This window comes from Strigops habroptila, chromosome 4 (assembly GCF_004027225.2).
Source record: "Strigops habroptila isolate Jane chromosome 4, bStrHab1.2.pri, whole genome shotgun sequence".
In the NCBI taxonomy this organism is placed as follows: domain Eukaryota; kingdom Metazoa; phylum Chordata; class Aves; order Psittaciformes; family Psittacidae; genus Strigops; species Strigops habroptila.
Genome location: NC_046358.1, coordinates 1,362,442 through 1,385,014, shown reverse-complemented (window position 1 = coordinate 1,385,014; position 22,573 = coordinate 1,362,442). Strand labels below are relative to the sequence as shown.

At 55.5% G+C, this 22,573-nt stretch overlaps 1 protein-coding gene across 1 annotated transcript in view; it reads left to right on the top strand.

Moving 5' to 3' along the window:
* The first annotated feature begins 967 nt into the window (after positions 1–967).
* The window catches only part of NUP160 (nucleoporin 160), a 33,498-nt gene continuing 11,892 nt past the window's right edge, over positions 968–22,573 (top strand). The window contains exons 1-19 of the mRNA XM_030483568.1: positions 968–1,200; positions 2,022–2,232; positions 5,859–6,081; positions 7,060–7,138; positions 8,086–8,200; positions 8,902–9,060; positions 9,834–9,911; positions 10,821–10,918; positions 11,734–11,818; positions 12,256–12,324; positions 12,646–12,729; positions 14,242–14,412; positions 14,538–14,637; positions 16,188–16,353; positions 16,961–17,076; positions 17,182–17,342; positions 19,253–19,386; positions 19,708–19,778; positions 22,148–22,307. Of these exons, the coding sequence (XP_030339428.1) occupies positions 998–1,200; positions 2,022–2,232; positions 5,859–6,081; positions 7,060–7,138; positions 8,086–8,200; positions 8,902–9,060; positions 9,834–9,911; positions 10,821–10,918; positions 11,734–11,818; positions 12,256–12,324; positions 12,646–12,729; positions 14,242–14,412; positions 14,538–14,637; positions 16,188–16,353; positions 16,961–17,076; positions 17,182–17,342; positions 19,253–19,386; positions 19,708–19,778; positions 22,148–22,307 (2,483 nt within the window). The 5' untranslated portion in view covers positions 968–997. The remainder of the gene's footprint in view (positions 1,201–2,021; positions 2,233–5,858; positions 6,082–7,059; positions 7,139–8,085; positions 8,201–8,901; positions 9,061–9,833; positions 9,912–10,820; positions 10,919–11,733; positions 11,819–12,255; positions 12,325–12,645; positions 12,730–14,241; positions 14,413–14,537; positions 14,638–16,187; positions 16,354–16,960; positions 17,077–17,181; positions 17,343–19,252; positions 19,387–19,707; positions 19,779–22,147; positions 22,308–22,573) is intronic.

Sequence of the window (22,573 nt, the reverse complement as noted above, 5' to 3'; positions counted from 1 at the left end):
GTGGGGCACCACAAGTGAGACCCACACACCCAGCACCCGCTATCCCACATCTGCTCCTTCCTCTCCTGTTCCAGGCTCCATCCCCGGCCCCATCTCCCCACCATGACATGGGAGCCCCAAAACTTGGGTGCCATCATCTCCCCATGGGTCCCACAGCAGCCCCTTCCCAGAACCCCCCCAAACTCCCCTCGTTCCTCTCCACAGACCCCCCTAACCATTCCCTTTCCCAAATCCCTCTTCCCTTCCCCTCTTCCCATGCCTGTTCTCCCTATATCCTTACCCCAATCCTTCTCCACAGATCCAGTCCCCATACCCCCTAAATCCCCTTCCCGTTTCCACAGACCCCCCAAATCTCCCTCCCCTTCCTCTCTCCCCATATCGCCCCAAATCCCCCTTCCTTCTTCCAGACCCCCTTCCCCATATACCCCTAATCCCCCTTCCCTATCCCAGACACCCCTCCCCATATCCCCATAACCCCCCTTCCTTTCCGAGACCCCCCATATCCTTCTCATATCCTCCCAAACTCCCCCTTCCCTCTCCCAGACCCCAACTCTCCATACCCCCATAACCCCCCTTCCCTATCTCAGACCCCTCTTCCCCATATCCCCCTAATCCCCCTTCCTCTCCCAGAACCCCCATATCCCTCTCACATCCTCCCAAATTCCCCCTTCCCTCTCCCGACCCCCCCTTCCCCCTATCCTCGTAACCCCCCTTCCCTCTCCCAGACCCCCTTCCCCATATCCCCCTAATCCCCCTTCCCTCTCCCGACCTCCCCTTCCCCATATCCTCATAACCCGCCTTCCCCCTCCCAGACCCCTTTTCCCCATATCGCCCTATATCGCCCTATATCGTCTCACATCGCCCCCCCGCTTTTCCCTCCCCACCTCTTCCATGCCGCCCGCCCAGTAGGGGGCGCCGCCACACTCCCCCCCCCCCCCCCCCGCCCCCCGTTCCCGTGCGGCGCCGCGCGGGCGAGGCGGGAAGCGGCGCGGGCAAGATGGCGGCGGCGGTGCCGGAGCGGAGCTGGCTGGAGCTGGGCGCGGCGCCGCGGGGCCCTGCGCGGCGGCTGCCGGAGCTCGGCTTCACCCCCCCGGGCACCGCCCCGCTGCCCGCCGGCCGCTACCGCGACAGCGCGGGCGGCTTCTGCTACCGGGACAGCGCGCAGCTGCCGGCCGCCACCAGGAACCGCTTCGTGAGGTGGTGAGTGTCCCTCTCAGGGCCCTGCGCGAAGCCCCTCGGCTGGGTTCATGGAGCCTCTTTAGGCACTGGAGCTGCTCTAAGGTCTCCCCTTCAGGAGCCTTTTCTTCTCCAGGCTGCCCCAGCCCAGCTCTCTCAGCCTGGCTCCAGAGCAGAGCTGCTCCAGCCCTCGCAGCAGCTCCGGGGCCTCCTCTGGCCTCGCTCCAGCAGCTCCACGTCCCTCTTGTGCTGTTGCCCCAGAGCTGGTCCTTGTCTCCATAGAATCATGGAATGGTTTGGGTTGGAAAGGACCTTAAGATCATCGAGCTCCAACCCCTGCCACGGGCAGGGACACCTTCCACTAGAGCAGGTTGCTCCAAGCCCCTGTGTCCAACCTGGCCTTGAACACTGCCAGGGATGGGGCAGCCACAACCTCCTTGGGCAACCCATTCCAGCGCCTCGGCACCCTCACTGTAAAGAGCTTCTTCCTTATCTCCAACCTGAACTTCCCCTGTTTCAGTTTGAACCCATCACCCCTTGTCCTGTCACTCCAGTCCCTGATGAAGGTCCCTCTCCAGCACCCTTGTACCCCCTTCAGACACTGGAAGGTGCTCTGAGGTCTCCTCGCAGCTTCTCTTCTCCAGCCCCAATGTTCTCAGCCTGGCTCCATCCAGGAGCTGCTCCAGCCCTTGCTCATCCTCACGGCCTCCTTTAGACTCCAGCAGCTCCATGTCCTGATGTTGGTGCCACCAGCCCTGCACCCAGCGCCCCAGGTGGGGTCTCACAGAGCAGAGCAGGATCCGCTCCTTCAGCCCTCACCCTTCCCCTTCTCTCTCTGCCCACAGGACCACCTCAGGGGACACGGTGGAGCTGGTGGAGGAGTCTCTGGACGTGAACCTGCTGAACAACGCCGTGCGGCTCCGCATCCAGGGCTGCCCCCTGCTCCCGGGGGGGGTGCACCTCTGTGAGGTGCAGAGCTACTTGGTCATCCTGCTGCTCACCGGGCAGACGGTGCATCGCCTGCTGCTGCCGCACCCCTCCCGCCTGTACCGCAGCGTGAGTACCGGGGTGCTGCTGCACCCCCTGCTGCCCTGCTCCTGCCCCCCTGCTGCCCCTCTGCTGCCTCCCCTGCTGCCCCCCCTGCTGCTCTGCTCCTGCCCCCCATTCTGCCCCCTTTCTGCCCCCCTGCTGCCCCCCCTGCTGCCCCCCCGCTGCTCCCCCTTCTGCCCTCATTCTGCCCCCCCGCTGCCCCCTCTGCTGCTCTGCTCCTGCCCCCCATTCTGCCCCCCCGCTGCTCCCCCTTCTGCCCCCATTCTGCCCCCCCACTGCCCCCTCTGCTGCTCTGCTCCTGCCCCCCCTTCTGCCCCCCTGCTGCCCCCCCCGCTGCCCCCCCTGCTGCTCTGCTCCTGCTCCCCCTTCTACCCCCCTTCTGCCCCCCTGCTGCCTCCTCTGCTGCTCTGCTCCTGCTCCCCCTTCTGCCCCGCTCCTGCCCCCCTGCTGCCCCCCATGCTGTCCCTCCTGCTGCTCTGCTCCTGCCCCCCATTCTGCCCCACTCCTGCCCGTCAGGAGCCTGCAGTGAAGCCTCTTGAGTGCATTGTAAAAGAGCGAAGGCTTCAATATGCTTCTCAGCATGGGCATAAAGTGCTGCTTCCTGCTGGGGCTGGGTTCATTTGGGGCAGGACCAGGTTCATTTGGGCCAGGAGAGGGCTCAGACCCCCGCAAAGCCCCCTCCCCAGTCCCCACACTTCCTTGGGGTACATAATTTGGGCTGGGACAGGGTTACTTTGGGGCAGGACAGGGTTCATTTGGGCTGGGATAGGGCACAAAGGCCCCTTCCCCTATCCCCATACCCCATACATCCTGCTGGGACAAGGTTCATTTGTGCCCGAATAGGGCCCAGACCCCCCAAAGTCCCCTCCTCTATCCCCAGAGCCCATATTTTGAGCTGGGACAAGGTTCATTTGGGGCGGGACAGAGTTAGTTTGGGCCAGGACTGGGTTCATTCGGGCTGGGATAGGGCGCAGACCTCCCAAAGCTCCATTCCCTATCCCCATACCCCATACTTCCTGCTGGGACAGGGTTCATTTGGGGCAGGACAGGGTTCATTTGGGCTGGGACAGGGCCCAGACCCCCCAAAGCCTCCTTCCCTGTCCCATACCACATACTTCCTGCTGGAACAGGGTTAATTTGGGCTGGGATAGGATCCAGACCCCCCCAAAGCTCCATCCCCTATCCCCATACCTCCTGCTGGGACAGGGTTCATTTGGGCCAGGATGGAGTCCAGATCCCCCAAAGCCCCCTCCCCAATCCCCATACGTCCTTAGGGTACATAATTTGGGCTGTGACAGGGTTCATTTGGGGCAGGACAGGGTTCATTTGGGCTGGGATAGAGGCCAGACCCCCCAAAGCTCCCTTCCTTATCCCCATACCCCATACTTGCTGCCAGGACAGGGTTCATTTGGGCTGGGATAGGGTCCAGACCCCCCAAAGCTCCATCCCCTATCCCCATACCCTATACTTTCTGATGGGACAGGGTTCATTTGGGCCAGGAGAGGGTTAATTTGGGCCAAGACAGGGTTCATTTAAGCCTACAAAGAGTTAACCTTCACCATAGCAGCTTGTGTGGTGCCATGTTTTGGATCTGTGACCAAACCCGTGGTGATAACACTCTCAGAATGTAGCTTTTGCTGAGCAGTGTTTGGGCAGCCTCAAGGCTGCTCCTGTTTCTGGCTCTGCCCCCTCCATGTGAACAGATTTGGGGGTTTATGGTGCTTTTGGAGGGGCACAAAGGGGCAGATGGCTTGAGATAACCAAAGGGATGTTCCTTGCTGTGTGACATGCTCAGGAATTAGAGGGAAAAGAGGGGTTTTGGGGGGTTAGACGTTGTTTGCTTGGGAGCTGGGTGGGTGTTGGCGTATCCAGCCTTTGTGCACCTTGTTTTCTCTCTTCTTCTCCTTGTCCTTCACTTACTATTCGCTTCCCTGTGAGGGTGCTGAGGCGCTGGCACAGGGTGCCCAGAGAAGCTGTGGCTGCCCCATCCCTGGCAGTGTTCAAGGCCAGGTTGGACACAGGGGCTTGGAGCAACCTGCTCTAGTGGAAGGTGTCCCTGCCCATGGCAGGGGTTGGAGCTGGAGGAGCTTTAAGCTCCCTTCATCCCAACCCATCCCATGGTTCTATAAAGCAAGGATTTTTTTACCTTGACCCCAAGTTTTCTTGCTTTTATTGTTCCTCTCCTCTTCCCCCTCCAACTTGGGGGGAAGAGGGAGCGTGTAGCTTTATCCCACTGGGATTAACCCCCAGCACTGCTCTGCTGGGGGGCTTCACACAAACCCATCAGCACCATCCTGCCTGTGTCCCGTGGGCTGGCTGTGGAAGCGCTGGAGCTGAGCTGGTGGAGCACAAAGCTGGGCTTTGCCTGAGCCCTTCCCAGTTGGGCTGGATGTGTTCCACCTGCTGAGCAAACCCTCCGCTGCTCAGCACCGGGTTGGAGCTGGTTTGGCTTCAGGAACAGCCCCTCATTGAGGTGATGCTCCTTGTGCTGTGCCACTGTTCAGCCACCCAGAGCAGAGGGAACAGGGCAGATGAGCCCAGCACTGCTTGATTTGGGTTTATTTTCTTCTTCCTCTTCGCTTATTAAACCACCTTTATCTTGACCCATGAGGGTTTGTTGCTTTTGTTCTCCTGGGCCCTGCTGTAGCCCATGATGGGTGATTGTTACCTGCCAGCTCCATCAGGCCACCACAACCAGCCCATTTCATAGCTCCATGGTGGGATTTGCACCCTGGACTGGAAGAGGTGCAGAGCTGGAGCCTGTCAGGCTCTGGAGTTAAAACTTGGTGCTTCAGACAAGTTTGGAGAGTAAAAACTAGTTCAATTCTCTCTAGATGTTACCAAGTGCTGAACTCCCAAGTCCTCTGGTTCTCAGCCAGCTACAGCGAGTGTGCTCATCAGTGTGGGGCAGTTCCCTACGTGGAAGTGAAAACTAATGGGGCAAAAAGAGCTGGATAGGAGCAGGAAGGTGGGAATCTCTCCCTCTGGAGCTGAATGTCCTCAGAGGTTGCAGGTATCAGACTTGCAGCAGCATTCCCAAACCTGAGGGTGTTTCAGATCTGTGTCTGTAACTTGCCCTCTGCACACAGCCGGGTACAAAATCCTGTTATTTCCCTTAGAAGATGGTTCTTGTGCAAAATTCCCATCACATTTACCCGTTTGCTGTGGCTTTTTCCTCTCGTGTCTGCTTCTGGTGTGTCTCATCGCGCAAAGGAAAGGTCCCTTTGCTTTCCTGGAGGGCTCAGCTCCTGCTTGTAGAGTTCCAGAGAGCTTTCCCAAGGGCTGTTGCAGAGCTGCCCTTCATACTTCTCCATCACCATTCAGCTATGAGCTGTCTTGAAGCAGCTGATGGGCTCTGGGACTCCTTTTGGGGGTGTTACAGTGTAGGAGGGAGGGACCAAGCGTGTCTTCTGCTGGAAAAAGGCAGGTTTGGAAATCCCTTTCATATCTGTACCTAAAGAGCAGTGCTTGTGGGTTAACAGGAATAGAACTGATGGCAGTTCTCACTGAAACAACCCTTTTTACCACTTACCAGCACCACAATTCCTGTTCCACGGGTGTCTGGTTGTGGTTTCTGTGCCTTGTGTCCACGTGTGCTCAGGATTTGTCCTCTCTGTGCTTCCCCCCTCCAGGAGCTGATAACAGAGAGCCAGATGCAGTCGGTGTTCACAGACATTGGCAAGACCAACTTCAGGGATCCTGTGAATTACTGTGTGATTCCCAACGTGCCGGGCCTGGCAGCCAATTCCGTTGCCTCAGCAGCGTGGCTCAGCAGCGAGGGGGAAGCTCTCTTTGCCCTGCCCTCGGCTGCAGGAGGGATCTTTGTCCTTAAGCTGCCTCCTCACGATGCACCAGGTAAGGAGCAGGAACGTGCTGCCTCCTCCGGGTGACACACGGCAGCTCATCCCTGCTCGTAGCTTTGAACCTCAGTTGGGTTTATGGCCAAGGGCAAGGTCCTGCCCCTGGGTCAGGGCATCCCCAGCACAAATAAAGGCTGGGGGAGGCTGGATGGAGCAGCCTCAGGAGAAGGGCTTGAGGTGTTGGGTGAGGAGAAGCTCCCCATGACCCGGCTTCAGTGTGTGCTCGAGCACAGAACCCCCCCGTGTGCTGGGCTGCACCCCCAGAGCGTGAGCAGCAGGTCAGGGAGGGGATCCTGCCCCTCTGCTGCGCTCTATGAGCCCCCCCCCTGCAGTCCTGATCCAGCTCTGGGGCAACAGCACAAGAGGGACGTGGAGCTGCTGGAGCGAGGCCAGAGGAGGCCCTGGAGCTGCTGCGAGGGCTGGAGCAGCTCTGCTCTGGAGCCAGGCTGAGAGAGCTGGGCTGGGGCAGCCTGGAGAAGAGAAGGCTCCTGAAGGGGAGACCTTAGAGCAGCTCCAGTGCCTAAAGGGGCTCCAGGAAACCTGGAGAGGGGCTTTGGACAAGGGCCTGTAGGGACAGGCCAAGGGGAATGGCTTTAACCTGTCAGAGGGGAGATTGAGATGAGCTCTGAGGCAGAAGCTCTTCCCTGTGAGGGTGCTGAGGCGCTGGCGCAGGGTGTCCAGAGAAGCTGTGGCTGCCCCATCCCTGGCAGTGTTCGAGGCCAGGTTGGACACAGGGGCTTGGAGCAACCTGCTCTAGTGGAAGGTGTCCCTGCCCGTGGCAGGGGGTTGGAGCTGGAGGAGCTTCAAGGTCCCTTCAACCCAAACCACTCTGGGATTCTATGTATCAGTTACGTATTTACTCCACACACATACACACAAAAGCTTTTCTCCTGTGAAGCCCTTCACTGTTGGCACTAAATATTATGTTAATGAGTATTTAATATATTTCTTTCTATCCTTTTTCTTTTGAAAGGAGCAGTTTCAGTTGTGGAACTGAAGCAGAGCTCAGTGGTGCAGCGGTTCCTCACCGGCTGGATGCCAACAGCCATCAGGTCAGTGTTTGGTGAGGAAGAAGTGGACCTGCTTTTGTCTTTTCCCTCACTGAGAGCTTCCAGCTGAAGTCAGACAATTCACATCTATAAATACTCTGCCAAAAAAGGGACCTGGGTCACAGGACCCGTCGTGATAAGGAAGTGGGGACTTGGACACTGGATTAGCTCATCTTAACAGGGTCCTGCTGATTCGGTGTCTGTGTCTACAAATATGTTATATCTAGTAATTGGCCTCCAAGGATTTGCCCAGGATATGGCTCGTGGCCAGGGGAGATTAGGGATTACAACAGTTGTATGTCCTCGTTCTGAAATGTCTGCCTTGTTCCTGCCCAGCAGAGGTTACGTGTGGACGATGGGCTTGAGAATTTGGGGCTGGGGCAGCCTGGAGAAGAGAAGCCTCCTTAAGGGGAGACCTTAGAGCAGCTCCAGTGCCTAAAGGGGCTGCAGGAAACCTGGAGAGGGGCTTTGGAAAAGGAATGTAGGACCAAGACGTGGCATGGACACAGTGTGCAGGCTGGGTTTGGTGCTGCAATGGGATTGTTGGTGTCTCAGTTGCTATCTTGGAGCACACAACCAAATCCTAAGCCCCATAACTTGGAAATGGGAGCAAGTGCCCCATGCCCTGATTGACCATCAGTGGTGCATTGCCTGGGGCTGGTTGGATCCATCCTTCCCTCTGGCCCTTTTGCCTGGTTCTGCCAGCACTAGGCTGGGGCTGGGGAAGCCAGGATTGTGCTTTGGCTTTACCAAAGCAAGTGAAGAACTGGGTGTTACTGGTGTGCTGGGCTCCTCTGCTGCTTGGACACTGACCCACACAGTCCTGAAGTGCTGCTTTCTCCTCCTGGTCTCACCCCACTGATTTATTGGTGCTATAGAAACCCTGTGCCTCAGATCTCTGCTCTGCCTTTGCTTTTCCTTGAGGCTGTTGGAATAACTCTGTGTTTCAGAGGTGACTGTGGCCCCTCGGACCTGCCCATCAGCCTCTCCGTGCACTGCCTCGACCACGACGCCTTTCTCTTTGCTCTCTGCCAGGACCATAAGCTTCGCATGTGGTCCTATAAGGTGAGCCAGGCCTGGATTTGGGGGACCAGCACCTTCCATCAGCACTCAGGTGATAGCCTGAGGCTTGAGGAACAAAGTGGTTGGTGTGGATTTGACCTGCTTTAAATTGTCACTGCCACTTCTACACGCTGCGATCTGGGGCAATGTGAGACCTGTTGTGGGGTGGGTTTGGAGCTGGGGTGGGTTTTCACTACGTGTGTGGGGTAAGAGGCAATATTAGGTTATTTGTAAGCATAGGGAAGCATGCAGGAAGGCAGGCAGCAGCTCTTTAAGTGCTGAGGAGGTGCTCCCAAAGGATTTTGTTCCTCTTTAGAGGTGCTAAAAGCGTCTTTGTGACATGGCTCCATGTCAACAAGAAGTTAGTAATAAAAGCCTCAGCTACTGCATGCCACTTGCTCCTAATATGAGTGCCAGAGCTAATGGAGCAGCACAACTGCTTTCACGGCTCATCTGCACTGGAATGTGTGTGCTCAAGGAGGGAGGGGAAGCTTTATCCTACGTGCCTGAGCTCTGAAAGCCCACGTGGTCCATGGCAGAGAGCACAGGAGGGACCTCTGTGGTTCAGGCGCACGTAGGGATGCTTTGCTTGCATCCTTTAGGGGAAGATCTGGGCAGAATGTGGGGGAAACTAAGGGAAAAGAGCAGTTTCTCAGCCCTGACCCTTCCCTAAGCTCTTCTCCTGCCACCTTGTCCCTGTGCAGGATCAGATGTGCCTGATGGTTGCAGATCTGCTGGAGTTCATGCCGGTGAGCAGGGACCTGAGGCTCGCCGTGGGGACCAGCCACCGCCTGCGACTGGCCTTCTCCCCAGCCCTGGGGCTTTACCTCGGTGTCTACATGCATGCACCCAAGTGTGGGCAGGTACGGGGTGATGGGCTTCCTCACTGGGAATGCATCTTTCTTGGGCTGCGTGGAAATGGATCGTTCCTCCTCGGATTTGGGTCTGTAAGGCAAGAATTAGGGCAAAGTTTCATGCGTGACCCTCTGGAGAGAGCAGTGCTTTGTGATTAAACAGTTTGGCTCTCCAAACACTGCAGGATACACGTGTCCTCATCCTGGGAGTGGAATTCCCTGTGTGACTGAGCTGCTCTGTGAGTGCTAGTTCACTTGTTCACCTCCTGTTCCAGTAGGATCCCAAAAGCACGTATGTGCCGTGGGAAAAGGGAAGGTCCAGGAGGAGCTCTAAGGGTGGAAATACTGGTAGGATGTTTACATCAGGCTCCTGGGAGCGTGTGGACTCATCCCTGTGTGGCCAAACACTGACTTCTTGTGGGGAATGATATATTTAGCCGGGCAGGAATGACAGCATGGAGCAGTCTCATCTGCTGGACAGCTTACCCTTTGCATTCCCAAGGGATTCACAGACGTAGTAGAAGTGGTTTTGACTCCTGCTGGCTCTGGTAGGAACACACAGAGCTTGCTTTGGAGCAAGGAGCCTGAGGATTTGGGGCTTTGCCACCTTAGTCTCCCAAGTCAAAAGGCAAATAGAAATCCTTCAGGTTCAGGTCGAGGTGTGTCTCCTGCCCTGAGCCCTTCAGGGGTGTTGAGGCAGGCAAGGAAAGGGAGAGATGAGCTTCTCTGTGGTGTGCTGGTTCTTGGTCCTTTAGCAAGTGACTTACAAGGTGTGTTTGTAGTTTTGTGTCTTCCAGCTGGTGAGCACCGAGAGCAACCGCTACAGCCTTGACCACATCTCCTCCCTGTTCTCCTCGCAGGTGAGTGCAGGGCCCAGCTCCCCAAAACGTGCTGAGATGGGAGGGAAGGTTGGTCACTGAGGGGTGGGGAAGACTGGATGGAGCAGCCTGAGCAGAAGGACTTGGGGTGTTGGGTGAGGAGAAGCTCCCCATGACCCGGCTTCAGTGTGTGCTTGAGCCCAGAACCCCCCCGTGTGCTGGGCTGCACCCCCAGAGCGTGAGCAGCAGCTCAGGGAGGGGATCCTGCCCCTCTGCTGTACTCTGAGGAGACCCCCCTGCAGTCCTGATCCAGCTCTGGGGCAACAGCACAAGAGGGACTTGGAGCTGCTGGAGCGAGGCCAGAGGAGGCCCCGGAGCTGCTGCGAGGGCTGGAGCAGCTCTGCTCTGGAGCCAGGCTGAGAGAGCTGGGCTGGGGCAGCCTGGAGAAGAGAAGGCTCCTGAAGGGGAGACCTTAGAGCAGCTCCAGTGCCTAAAGGGGCTCCAGGAAACCTGGAGAGGGGCTTTGGACAAGGGCCTGTAGGGACAGGCCAAGGGGAATGGCTTTGACCTGCCAGAGGGGAGACTGAGATGAGCTCTGAGGCAGAAGCTCTTCCCTGTGAGGGTGCTGAGGCGCTGGCACAGGGTGCCCAGAGAAGCTGTGGCTGCCCCATCCCTGGCAGTGTTCAAGGCCAGGTTGGACACAGGGGCTTGGAGCAACCTGCTCTAGTGGAAGGTGTCCCTGCCCGTGGCAGGGGGTTGGAGCTGGATGAGCTTTAAGGTCCCTTCAACCCAAACCAGGCTGGGATTCTATGGTTTAAGTGTGACTAAAATCTCCTCAATGCCTGGTTAAACGATAGGAGGGAATGTTTTGCTGTTGTTATGTCCACACGTCTCTGCTGTCCTTGAATTTGTGATAAGAAAGTCAATGCACTTTCTCTCTCTCTCTTGCAGGAGACTCTCATTGACTTTGCCTTAACCTCCTCAGAGATCTGGGCGCTGTGGCACAACGAGGAGAACCAAACTGTTGTGAAATACATCAACTTTGAGCAGTGAGTTTCGCTCCTGAGCTGCTGCTGTTGCTCACATTGGTCACCCCATGGGGGTCACTGCAGGAGCAGCTCCACGTGCTGCTCATTAAAAGCACCACTTGAGCTCCTCATCTCCTGTCCTGCTGTGCTGACTGAAGTGTGTGGAGATGCAGCAGGTCCTGGTTCCTGCTGTCGTGCTGTTTGTGTCACATACACAACTGCGTCCTCCTGCAGTGCATATTCCCTGGATTTTTAGCGTTCTGGAGGTTGTGCTGTGTGATAAAGCCACAGCTCAGCTGCAGGAATGTGGAAAATGTGGAAAGGAGGCTTGGTGGGCACGGAGGCTGCCATAAGGGTGTCAGAGGGAGGGCTCTACTTCACCAACACCTCCTTCAAACCCTAACTGGCTGGTCTCTTCCGTGAAAGATGATGTTTTGAGGAGAGCAGTGATGTGGAGGAATCATCCCTCTCTTTATAAAACTGAAAGGGAAGGTTTGGTGCAGGAGAGTTGAATAGTGGGGGGAAGAAAACACTGTGAGTAACCAAGTTTAGGCAGAGGAATCTAATGGTCAGTGTGAGAAAGAACCACTTGGTGAGCACGTGTGATGGGGAGAACGTTGGTGTTAATGAAGGAACCCAACCTCTTCTAGTGGCTCAGGGCTGGGGATGCCACCCTCTGGCTCAATGTGTCCCTTGTCACCAGCCCAAGCTCCTGTTCCCAGCTCCAAAGCGTGGTGAGCACTGTACAGACCATGATCACTGGTGGAACTCAGCGGTTTGGTTCTGGTGGCTGCTCCTCTCTTGGAGCTGATCCTGGGTTTATGGTGGTTTTCCAGGAACGTGGCAGGCCAATGGAACCAGGTCTTTGTGCAGCCACTGCCTGAGGAGGAGGTGACGGTGCGACACGACCAGGACCCCAGGGTGAGCACAGTGTGAAACAGCAACAAATAATGAAGCTTCTGTGCCCAGGAGAGCATTGAGACAGCTCAAGTGGACAAATTACCTTGAGACAGGCCTAACATGACTCCAAATTAAAGGGGATGAGCCTAAGCCTCTGTTAGCTCAGCATTAAAGCCCTGAGCGTGGTGATGAAACCAGTTGAGGGATGAGGAGAATTTCAGGTCAGTCAGGAGGGAGCCTGGAGCCAAGACGTGTGAATAAACAAGGGCTGGAGTGTGAGGGAAGCAGTGATCCATATGGGAACTGCCAAAGGCTTGGAAGCAGGGAGCTTGGAGCAGGGTGTGGGTGTGAATGGAGGCAGATCCACGGGATGAGCTTGGGAATGGGAGGAGAGAGCAGAAGCAGTGTCTTAAATGCTTTCCTGACTCGTGTTTCCTTAAACTGGGATCTTTCTGCAGGAAACCTACCTGGAGTATCTCTTCACGCCAGGCCGGTTCAGCAATGCAGCTATCCAGAAGGCTTTGCAGGTTGGTAGAGGGCGTTTTATTTCCCCTCCTTCCAGAGCACAGCACGTTCCTGGGCTTCCTTTCCATTCCCTGCTCTGAACAGAGGCTTTCAGCCCACCACAGAGCTGTTGCTCAGGATATATCCACTGAGCTCTGGCTCCTCTAGGACTGCTGAGGGCAGAGCAAAGCAACACAAGGTGTCCTTTCAGGATTATGAACACTTTCATCCCACAAAGCGCTGGTTGATGCTTTCACATCTGCTGGATGTCACTTGATGCTGCTTCAACCTCAGGGAAGCAGCTCTCTGGCTTTGAAGTAAAAGTTTACTGTGCTGCTTTCCAGATCTTTTCCCAAGGAACGGAGAGACACATGGATCTGACGTGGGATGAGTTAAAGAAAGAGGTGACCTTGGCTGTGGAGAGCGAGGTGAGATGTGCTGCTTTGCCTCCTGTGATGTTTTGTTCTTACATCTGTTGTTGTGCTGGTTCCGTGAAGTTAAATGAGGTGCACAGTGACCTGAGGCCTTGTTTTGTCCTTTGTGTCTCCAAATGAGTTGTGTGAAAGTACAAATCTGCATCCTTCCTGCCTGGCTTTTCCATTCCCTCTTCTTTTTTGGAGCTCTCTCTTCTTCCTCTGTATTCTGCTGTTGCTTTCCATGGAGTGTGTTTTGCCAGAGCCCTTGTTGAGCTCCCTGCAGGGGGGTGCTCGTAATCATAGAATCCTGGAATGGTTTGGATTGGAAGGGCCCTTAAAGCTCCTCCAGCTCCAACCCCTGCCACGGGCAGGGACACCTTCCACTAGAGCAGGTTGCTCCAAGCCCCTGTGTCCAACCTGGCCTTGAACACTGCCAGGGATGGGGCAGCCACAGCTTCTCTGGGCACCCTGTGCCAGCGCCTCAGCACCCTCACAGGGAAGAGCTTCTGCCTCAGAGCTCACCTCAATCTCCCCTCTGGCAGGTTAAAGCCATTCCCCTTGGCCTGTCCCTCCAGGCCCTTGTCCAAAGCCCCTCTCCAGGTTTCCTGGAGCCCCTTTAGGCACTGGAGCTGCTCTAAGGTCTCCCCTTCAGGAGCCTTCTCTTCTCCAGGCTGCCCCAGCCCAGCTCTCTCAGCCTGGCTCCAGAGCAGAGCTGCTCCAGCCCTCGCAGCAGCTCCGGGGCCTCCTCTGGCCTCGCTCCAACAGCTCCACGTCCCTCTTGTGCTGTTGCCCCAGAGCTGGATCAGGACTGCAGGGGGGGTCTCCCCAGAGCGCAGCAGAGGGGCAGGATCCCCTCCCTGACCTGCTGCTCACACTCTGGGGGTGCTCCCAGCACACGGAGGGGTTCTGGGCTCAAGCACACACTGAAGCCGGGTCATGGGGAGCTTCTCCTCACCCAACACCCCAAGTCCTTCTCCTCAGGCTGCTCCATCCAGCCTCCCCCAGCCTTTATTATGTGCTGGCGATGCCCTGACCCAGGGGCAGGACCTTGCACTTGGGCCTTGTCGAACTCCATGAGGTTCACTTGATCCAACCTCTTCAGGTCCCTCTGGATCCCCCATCCCTTCCCTCCAGCCTGCCAACCCTTCCACACAGCTCGGTGTTATCAGCAAACTCACTGAGGCATCACTGAATCCCACTGTCCATGTCTCCAACAAAGATGTTAACCAGCACCAGTCCCAGTAGCAACCCCTGAGGAACACCACTTTGACTAAGCTCGTGTAGAAATGGTTCCTGTGGGCTTTGTTCCCCTTGCTGTTTGCTCTGGGATCCACTGCTGTAGGGGAAATACTTGTGTTTTGACAAGAAAGAGAACTGTAACTGGTGTTTCTAAACCTTAACCACGTGAGGATGTGACACTGGGCATGGCAGACCAGACCACCACCACAGCAGCTCAAACCCTACCCTTTCTCTCCCTTGTTCCTTGCCTGTGTTCACCTGAAGTCTCCCTCTGTGTCCTGTTAGTTCCAGGGCAGTGTGACAGAGTACGAGTGCTCACTGGAGGAGTTCTGGCAGCTGCAGGTGGAATTCTGGTCCAAGTTCTATGCCTGTTGCCTTCAGTACCAAGAAGCTCTCTCGAGGCCCCTGGCCCTGCACTTGAACCCCTACACGGGCATGGTGTGCCTGCTCAAGAAGGTGAGGCTGGTGCTGGTGGCTCTTGGCTGCTGTGGCCACCTCGAAGCTGTGATGTCCCCAGAGGGGATCTGACTGAGCTGTGGGCTTGGGGAGCTCCAAGAAGCTCTTTCTCCTCACCTTTCCAGGGCTCCCTGTCTTTCCTTGTGCCCTGCTCCTTGGTGGACCATCTCTATCTCCTCTCTAATGAGCACCTCCTGACTGAGGACGACGCTGCCATCTTTGATGGTGAGTGGGGAGACCTGGAGCCTTTCACTGGTGGAAGCTGAAACACTGCACATCAAGGAAGCCCTCAGCAGAGGGATGAAGTCCCTTGGAGACTCCATAGTTGTCTACATGGAGCTAGTTGTCTTATTTTGGCATTTTGGCATTTTGTGAAGCACTGTGCTCACAGCAGGACACAGAGAATGAAGTCAGGGCTGCCGAGCTGCTGTGACTCACTGCAGATACCTCACCACTGATTGATCTTAGATTCCAGACTGCTTGTTGCTGGGTGACAAGGACCTGCATTGGTGGATCCTTTGCCCTTGTAGCTTTATAAGCTACCTGTGTAGGCCGTGGTTAACTGGTGCCCTCTTCGTGCCTGCTCTCTGTGGGGCAGAACATGAACCCTGCTTAACCTTACTTCATTTGGGTGCTTTGCCATCCCCACCAAGAGCTGTGAGACCTACTGTGACTCAGTGCAAGCAGTTCTCTTCTGTAATATTCCCCAATCTCTGTGTCTTGGTGATGGAGTAAACTCAGAGATGACAGGTGAGGAGGAAACCTGTGATGCTCTGAGCACCCTGCGCTCAACACCCAGCGCTGCAAACTCGGGTTTTCATAGAATTAGGGAATGGTTTGGGTTGAAAGGGACCTTAAAGCTCCTCCAGTTCCAACCCCTTGCCACGGGCAGGGACACCTTCCACTAGAGCAGGTTGCTCCAAGCCCCTGTGTCCAACCTGGCCTTGGGTTCAGTGTTTTGTATCAGTGTTCCTGTGTAAGCTCTGGAGAGGGATTGTCCCGTTTCTTCTCTCTGGGAAGGCAATACCAGAGCGTGCAAACCCTGCTGTTCATGTTGTGACCACGGTGCCCTCTGTGCTTTGCTGGCCTGGGAATGACGTTTCACCAGGAAAAAAGCAATGGAAAATGTTACCTAAGCTCCACTTTCATGCTCGAGTGCCTTTTCTGAGAGGACTTGTCATCCATTTGCTCGAGCTATTTTGGGACCCGAGGGAAGGGAAGCTGGCCTGGGCTGGCGTTCGGAGGCTCATAGTCCCTGCTTTGTCTGCTTCAAACTGCTCCCCAAATGTGATTGTAAAAACACATGGATGAAGGATTGCACTGCAAAATGGGGATTTAAACAGGGCTGAGCTTTCAGCTCCCCTCTAAGAAGGCAAAACCTGTCCCTGGGCTGTTGCTGCGAGCAGGGAGCTGCTGGTTTTAGTGAGCTCTGCGTGGCAGAGCGAAGCTGAGCTCTTTGCTCCGGGCTGGTTTTTGCTCTTACACTGCACTAATGATTTCCTTTCAACCTGTGGCTGGGCACAAAATCCCTTGGAGGGAATTTCATTGCTTTATTGTTGCATCACTGGTTTTTACTTTCCAAATAGTAAAGCTCCAATCTTTCCCTTGTTAACTCCTAAGCTTTAATTTGGCCTCGTAGTTAGGGAAGGGTCATTTTAACATGTGGGACTGAGACCAATCTGCTTGCTGGGAGCTGAACTAACTGGTTTTTGATGGTCCTCCCACCTTCCCTTTGAAATCTCTTGTAAATATACAGTTAGATTCTTTCATTACAGATTTGGAGATGTCTCGTGATGTTGTCTGTCTTGTCCAGTGCCTTCGCCTGATCGGAGAATCAATTTCCATGGAAATGGCTTTCCTCATGGAAATGGCTTGCTCCCGCCTCCAGCCTCCAGAAAAGGCTGCAGAGCAGATCCTGGAGGACTTGATAGCTAATGACACGTAAGGACATGCTTTAGCAGAAGCTCCCCTGCTTCTGGGGACACCAGGATGCCTGAGCAGGGATTGCCTGGAGCCATCCTCCATCAGCATCAAAGCTCATTGGAGCTGTGTGGGCTCTCCCTGTGCTAGAAGGGACTTTCCCAGGTCCCCTCAGAGATGGGGAATGTGGGTGTTGGTGGCATTAGTGGGGTCTTCCCTCTAGAACCCCCTTGCTATTGCCTGCAGCCCTCTAGGAGATAAATGCTGGTGGTTCTCAGGTGAGAGAAAGAGGAACGGGTTCCTGTTAGGTGATTATTGTAGTGTGGAAAGCAAGTGCCTGCAGACACTGGGTAGAGGTCAGAACCTTGGTCAAACCATGTGGTTACTGTGCTAACCTCCTGGAATCATTCCCCTTGGAATGCCAGCTATCTGCCTGCTATTTCCTGGTAGCCTGGGGGAGTGGAATAAATAGACTAAGCCCTGCAGGCGCTGTAATAAAACTCCAAGCCAAGAAGAGGTTTCCCATCAGGAATGTCCAAGCTGATCTGATACAACCCAAGGAGGAAAGGGAGCCCTCTTGGGCTTAAATCTCACGATGATGATGATGATGATGATCTTCACTTTGCAGGGAGAATGTGATGGAAGATATCCACAGCAAACTGCAGGAGATCAGAAACCCCATCCATGCCATCGGAGTGCTCATCCGGGAAATGGACTACGAGACGGACGCTGACATGGAACGAGGTGAAAGCTCCTCAGCAGCACATGCAGGCTGGGAAAGCAGCAGCTCCAGCGAGTGCTCTTGTTGGCCTAGTTCCTGCCCTTTATCTGGGTGCTTTTATCTTCCAGCTCATCACCTAAGTATGCGCCTGAACCTCACCCAGCTCTACGGGAGCGCTACCGCCGGCAGCGTGGTGTGCTGGGGGGTGTGTAAGGTCGCCACCATCCGCTTCCTGATCTGTCGGGACCTGTTGGTCCTCCAGCAGCTGCTCCTTCGCCTCGGAGATCCTGTGAGTACAGGATTGGAGCTAGTGCTGTGCTCTCTTTGAACTCAGGGGTCTGGGCTTGTGCTGGTGCCAGGCTCCGAGCTCTGTCTCTTCCCACAAAGCACTGGTTGAACTAGCCCCAGGCTTGGGCAAGCCCTCTTGGCTTTTGTCATCTTAAGCAAAGCTCACACCCCAACTCTCTCTTTCCGTGCTGAGCATCCAGGAAGCAGGAATTAACCCTCTTTTTGTGGGAGAAAGGCATTGTTTCCAGCCTGCCATCTGAAACAGCGTTGCCTGAGCACATGCAGTTCTCCATCTCTTCCCCATCCCCACGCCAGGGCGCACACGAAGGCAGCGTCACGGCATCAGTGTTTACCCACAGGCCATGGTTTTGGCCTCTCCGAGGCTGTTCCAGTCAGTGCAAACAGCCACCGTGATGGTAGCTGAGTTTGTGGTCGTGGAACGGGCTGGGTCCATCCTGTTGGGCATGTGGCCACGTGAGGGAAGGTGCTGAGGGTTTGGGTGGACGCAGGGATGCGGAACGAGTCCCCAGACAAAAGGGAGTGTTGTTTAAACTAATGCTATTTACCTTGGAAACATTACTGCAGGAGCTGCTTGGTTGAAAAGAAATCTCCTTCCTCCTGGATAATCATCATAGAGTCCCAGCCTGGTTTGGGTTGAAGGGACCTTAAAGCTCCTTCAGCTCCAACCCCCTGCCACGGGCAGGGACACCTTCCACTAGAGCAGGTTGCTCCAAGCCCCTGTGTCCAACCTGGCCTTGAACACTGCCAGGGATGGGGCAGCCACAGCTTCTCTGGGCACCCTGTGCCAGCGCCTCAGCACCCTCACAGGGAAGAGCTTCTGCCTAAGAGCTCATCTCAATCTCCCCTCTGGCAGGTTAAAGCCATTCCCCTTGTCCTGTCCCTCCAGGCCCTTGTCCAAAGCCCCTCTCCAGGTTTCCTGGAGCCCCTTTAGGCACTGGAAGACCATAGAATGAAATCATAGTATGGTTTGGGCATGGAATGGTTTGGGATAAGGTTGCCCTGGTAGCATGTAAAGCACGTTGCAAGGTGCCCTTTTGGAGCCAGGCTCTCACAGACCACATGTGACCTGCTGCTTGCTCACTCAGGAGCTGCTGCTTTGCCACCTTGACACATTCACATCCTTCACAAGCCTGAACTGTTTCTCTTTGGTGTCACCAAGCTCTTGGTTGGAGCGTGTGGGGATGCAACACTGGGGCAGCAGGACTGGGCCCTGTGTGGTCTCTGCAGCGAAGTGCTTTTGCTCTTGGTGATGTGGTTACACCTTTCTTTGATGTTCGCAGGCTAGAGAAGCACTTGGTGCACACACAGCTTTGCTTGTTCACCCTGCCCCACGGGGTTTGGGCCACCAGAATAGTGACCTCACCCCTTGGTCCGAGGTGACACTGGACACTTGGATGCTGGAGAAGGACTCTTCATCAGGGACTGGAGCGATAGGACAAGGGGGAATTGGTGCAAACTGAAACAGGGGAAGTTCACGTTGGATATAAGGGAGAATCTCTTCCCTGTGAGGGTGCTGAGGCGCTGGCACAGGGTGCCCAGAGAAGCTGTGGCTGCCCCATCCCTGGCAGTGTTCAAGGCCAGGTTGGACACAGGGGCTTGGAGCAACCTGCTCTAGTGGAAGGTGTCCCTGCCTGTGGCAGGGGGTTGGAGCTGGAGGAGCTTTAAGCTCCCTTCATCCCAAACCATTCCATGATTCCATGATTTGACACTGGCATTTGTGACTGGGTTATTCTGGCACATACAAGAGTCCTGCTGGTCTCCTGGGTGGTTTTGTTGTGTGCTGGGCTATGAACCACCTTGGTGTTTGCAGGAGAGACAAACCCAAACCTCAGTGACTGCCCTTGCCCTGCTGTTGCTTTCGGTGTTCCAAGCCCTGTCCTTTGCTTGCAGATGGTTTTGGGAGGGGGACAACTGTTCCAGTCCCAGCAGGACCTGCTGCACCGCACCTCTCCCCTGCTGCTCTCCTACTACCTGATCAGGTGGGCAAGCCAGTGCCTGGCCTCCGACGTCCCTGTGGACACCCTGTAAGTCTCTACCCTGCCCATTCTGCCTTTGATCATAGATTCCTGCTAAACCCACCTGAAATGCCCTTCGTGGTGTGAAGAGCTGGTGGTTGCTGTGGGAGTATCGCTGGGGGAGGCAGGTTGTGCTGGGGAGGGTGGTTTTGCTCCTGCTGGGTTTTGAGCTGACTCTTTGCCTTGTGCTCATTGTGCCGTGTGAGGTCTCGCTGTTCTGGGGCTGTTGCCTTTTCCAGCAGTAGGAGTCATCTGAGTTGAACAATGAGCACAATTAAAGCAGGAGGCGTTTTGTTGTCTCTTCACTGATGGCTTCTTTTTCTTCTCTAGGGAGTCTAATCTGCAGCATCTCTCTGTGTTGGAGTTAGCAGACACCACTGCTCTAACAGCTCATAGACTGGGTAAGACAAAGCTTCAGCAGCTCTGAGCTGCTGTTGTTTATACCTCTTGCACTCTGAAATGCTTCATGTGTTCTGCAACTGCCTGACAGGAGGATGGAGCCAGGAGGGGGCTGGTCTCTGCTCCCAAGGAACAAGGGATGGGACAAGAGGAAACGGCCTCAAGCTGCCCCAGGGCAGGGTTAGATGGAGCTGAGGAACAATTCCTTCCCCAGAGGGTGCTCAGGCATTGGAACAGGCTGCCCAGGGCAGGGCTGGAGCCACCCTGGGGGTGCTCACACACCGTTTGGCTGAGGCCTCAGTGCCATGGGTCAGTGGTGGCCTTGGCAGTGCTGGGCAATGGTTGGACTTGATGATCTTAAAGGTCTTTTCCAACCTGGTTGATTCCACGATTCTATGCAGGGAGCTAATGGGGTGTGTGGTTGAGTGACCCCACTCCATATGATGTTTGTTGTGCTGTCCACCAAACCCACCATCACCCAAGTATCTTGCATCATTGGGCTTGCAGCAGAGATGTGGATCTTCATCCCATCCTCCTCAGGCTGGGAATTCCTCACTCAGCCAAACACCAACTGTGACCTTGGCAGTATCAGCCAAGCTCCCCTCTCACTCCCACACGTCACAGGGGCTGCAGTGGCTCAGGCCAGGCCTGTCCTGCTCTTTATCCCACAGCAACCAGCAGCAGCAGCTCGGGGCAGCACGAGCATGTAGAAATACTTCCCCAAAACACACTTGTGCTTCCAACTGTGTGCAATTCAGGCCTGAGTGTTGCTCACAGCTGGTGCCTCGAGGGGGAGGTTGCAGCTGATAAATCATTCATGTTTCCATAGAATCACAGAATCCCAGACTGGTTTGGGTTGGAAGGGAGCTTAAAGCTCCTCCAGTTCCAACCCCCTGCCACGGGCAGGGACACCTTCCACTAGAGCAGGTTGCTCCAACCTGGTCTTAAGCACTTTTGAAAGTCCCACTGCAAAGAGTTACACTTTGGGTTAGTGTTTTGGGGGCGAAATCCTAATGGGGGAGAATGTAAAGCAACTTAATTAGGATGATGTGTGCCTTGAAGTGGTTGCAGAGGGAGGTGGTGAGCAGGGTAGGGGAGAAAAGGCACCAGTAAGAGCCTGCTGTGACTAGTCTGCACTTGGAGGCTGAGATGCTTCAGAGGAAACCAGTGACAAAGAGGCAGCAGTGCCACGTGTGAGGGGCTGGGAGCTGGGGAAGGATCCCTTCCACTTCATGACAGGCCTTTAGGGCATCTTTGTGAGCAGACTGTGACCTCTGGAGCCCAAACTCTCCCTGAACGAGCGTCTCGGGCCAGGAGGCGCTTTCTGCCTCGATGTAAATGTCAGGGAGTGAAAGCAATATTGAAAACATCCTTTGTGTGTGCCAGGGTCGTGGGTTCTTTCTTGGCCTGCTCATGAGGAAAGTCCTGTTTGGCTGCTGTGGCTTGGGGGGGAAGGTATGTGGAACGTAGGGAAGGCAGAAAGGAGGTGGCAGCCTGGGGAGAGGCGTTGAGAACAGTTCCTGATGGGAGAGTGGAGTGCTGGAATGAGGAGGGAGGCATTCGAGCAGAGCCAGATAGCCAAATCAGCACTCCCTGAGCCCTGCCCTGCCACACGCAGCAGGGAAAAGCTGCAGGGCTGCAGCTGGGTTGTGAGGAGAGCAAGAAGAGAAAGAGCAGAGCCCTTTGTTTTCATCTCCTAATGGAGCTGTGGTTAATAAACATGGCACTCGGTGGCTCTTTGATCTCCTGCTGCTCCCTCTGACTTCAGCAGACAGCAAGAGAAATCCAAACCCAACAAGTTTGGAGGGTTGAACGGGCTCTGTTGTTTGGCTCTGACCTCAGCTGTGAGCAGCGGGGCGCAGGCAGGCTCCTGGGGCCAGAGAAGGGCCCCGGAGCTGGTGCAGGGCCTGGAGCACAAGTGTGATGAGGAAGGGCTGAGGGACCTGGGGGGGTTTAGTCTGGAGAAGAGAAGGCTCAGGGGGGACCTTCTCGCTCTCTGCAACTGCCTGACAGGAGGATGGAGCCAGGAGGGGGCTGGTCTCTGCTCCCAAGGAACAAGGGATGGGACAAGAGGAAACGGCCTCAAGCTGCCCCAGGGCAGGTTTAGATGGAGATGAGGAACAATTCCTTCCCCAGAGGGTGCTCAGGCATTGGAACAGGCTGCCCAGGGCAGGGCTGGAGCCACCGGCCCTGGGGGTGCTCACACACCGTTTGGCTGAGGCCTCAGTGCCATGGGTCAGTGGTGGCCTTGGCAGTGCTGGGAACGGTTGGACTTGATGATCCTGAAGGTCTTTTCCAACCTGGTTGATTCCATGATTCCATGCCTGCCGTAGGTCCTCTTCTCAGTGTTCCTTTAACCCGTCTTTTCCAGTATCCAGCCCTCAGACAATCGTGGAGCTGTTCTTCGAGGAGGTGGCCAGGAAGCACATCATATCTCGACTCTTCTTGCAACCCAACACCAACTTGGCTGAAACAAGCTTGAACTGGCCCCATCTCATCACCGCGATAGTGGCTGACTTCCTGCCGCTCCTGTATCCTTCCCTGTGCTCACTGTAACCAGGAGGACGTTCCATATGGCACAGAAATCCTGGAGCCTTTGTGTGGAGGCTCCATATTATCCCATTCCTGAGGTTGGGAGCATCACTTGGTCTGTGGGAGGAGGGTTGGGACTAGCAGAGGGGTTAAGGCCGTGGGGTGCTCAGGGGCTAAGTTGGCCACCTCTGCCATCTGCAGCTCCAGAATCCATGTTTTCCACACCCAAATTTCCAAGACAAGCCTCCCAAACAAGTGACTGTTG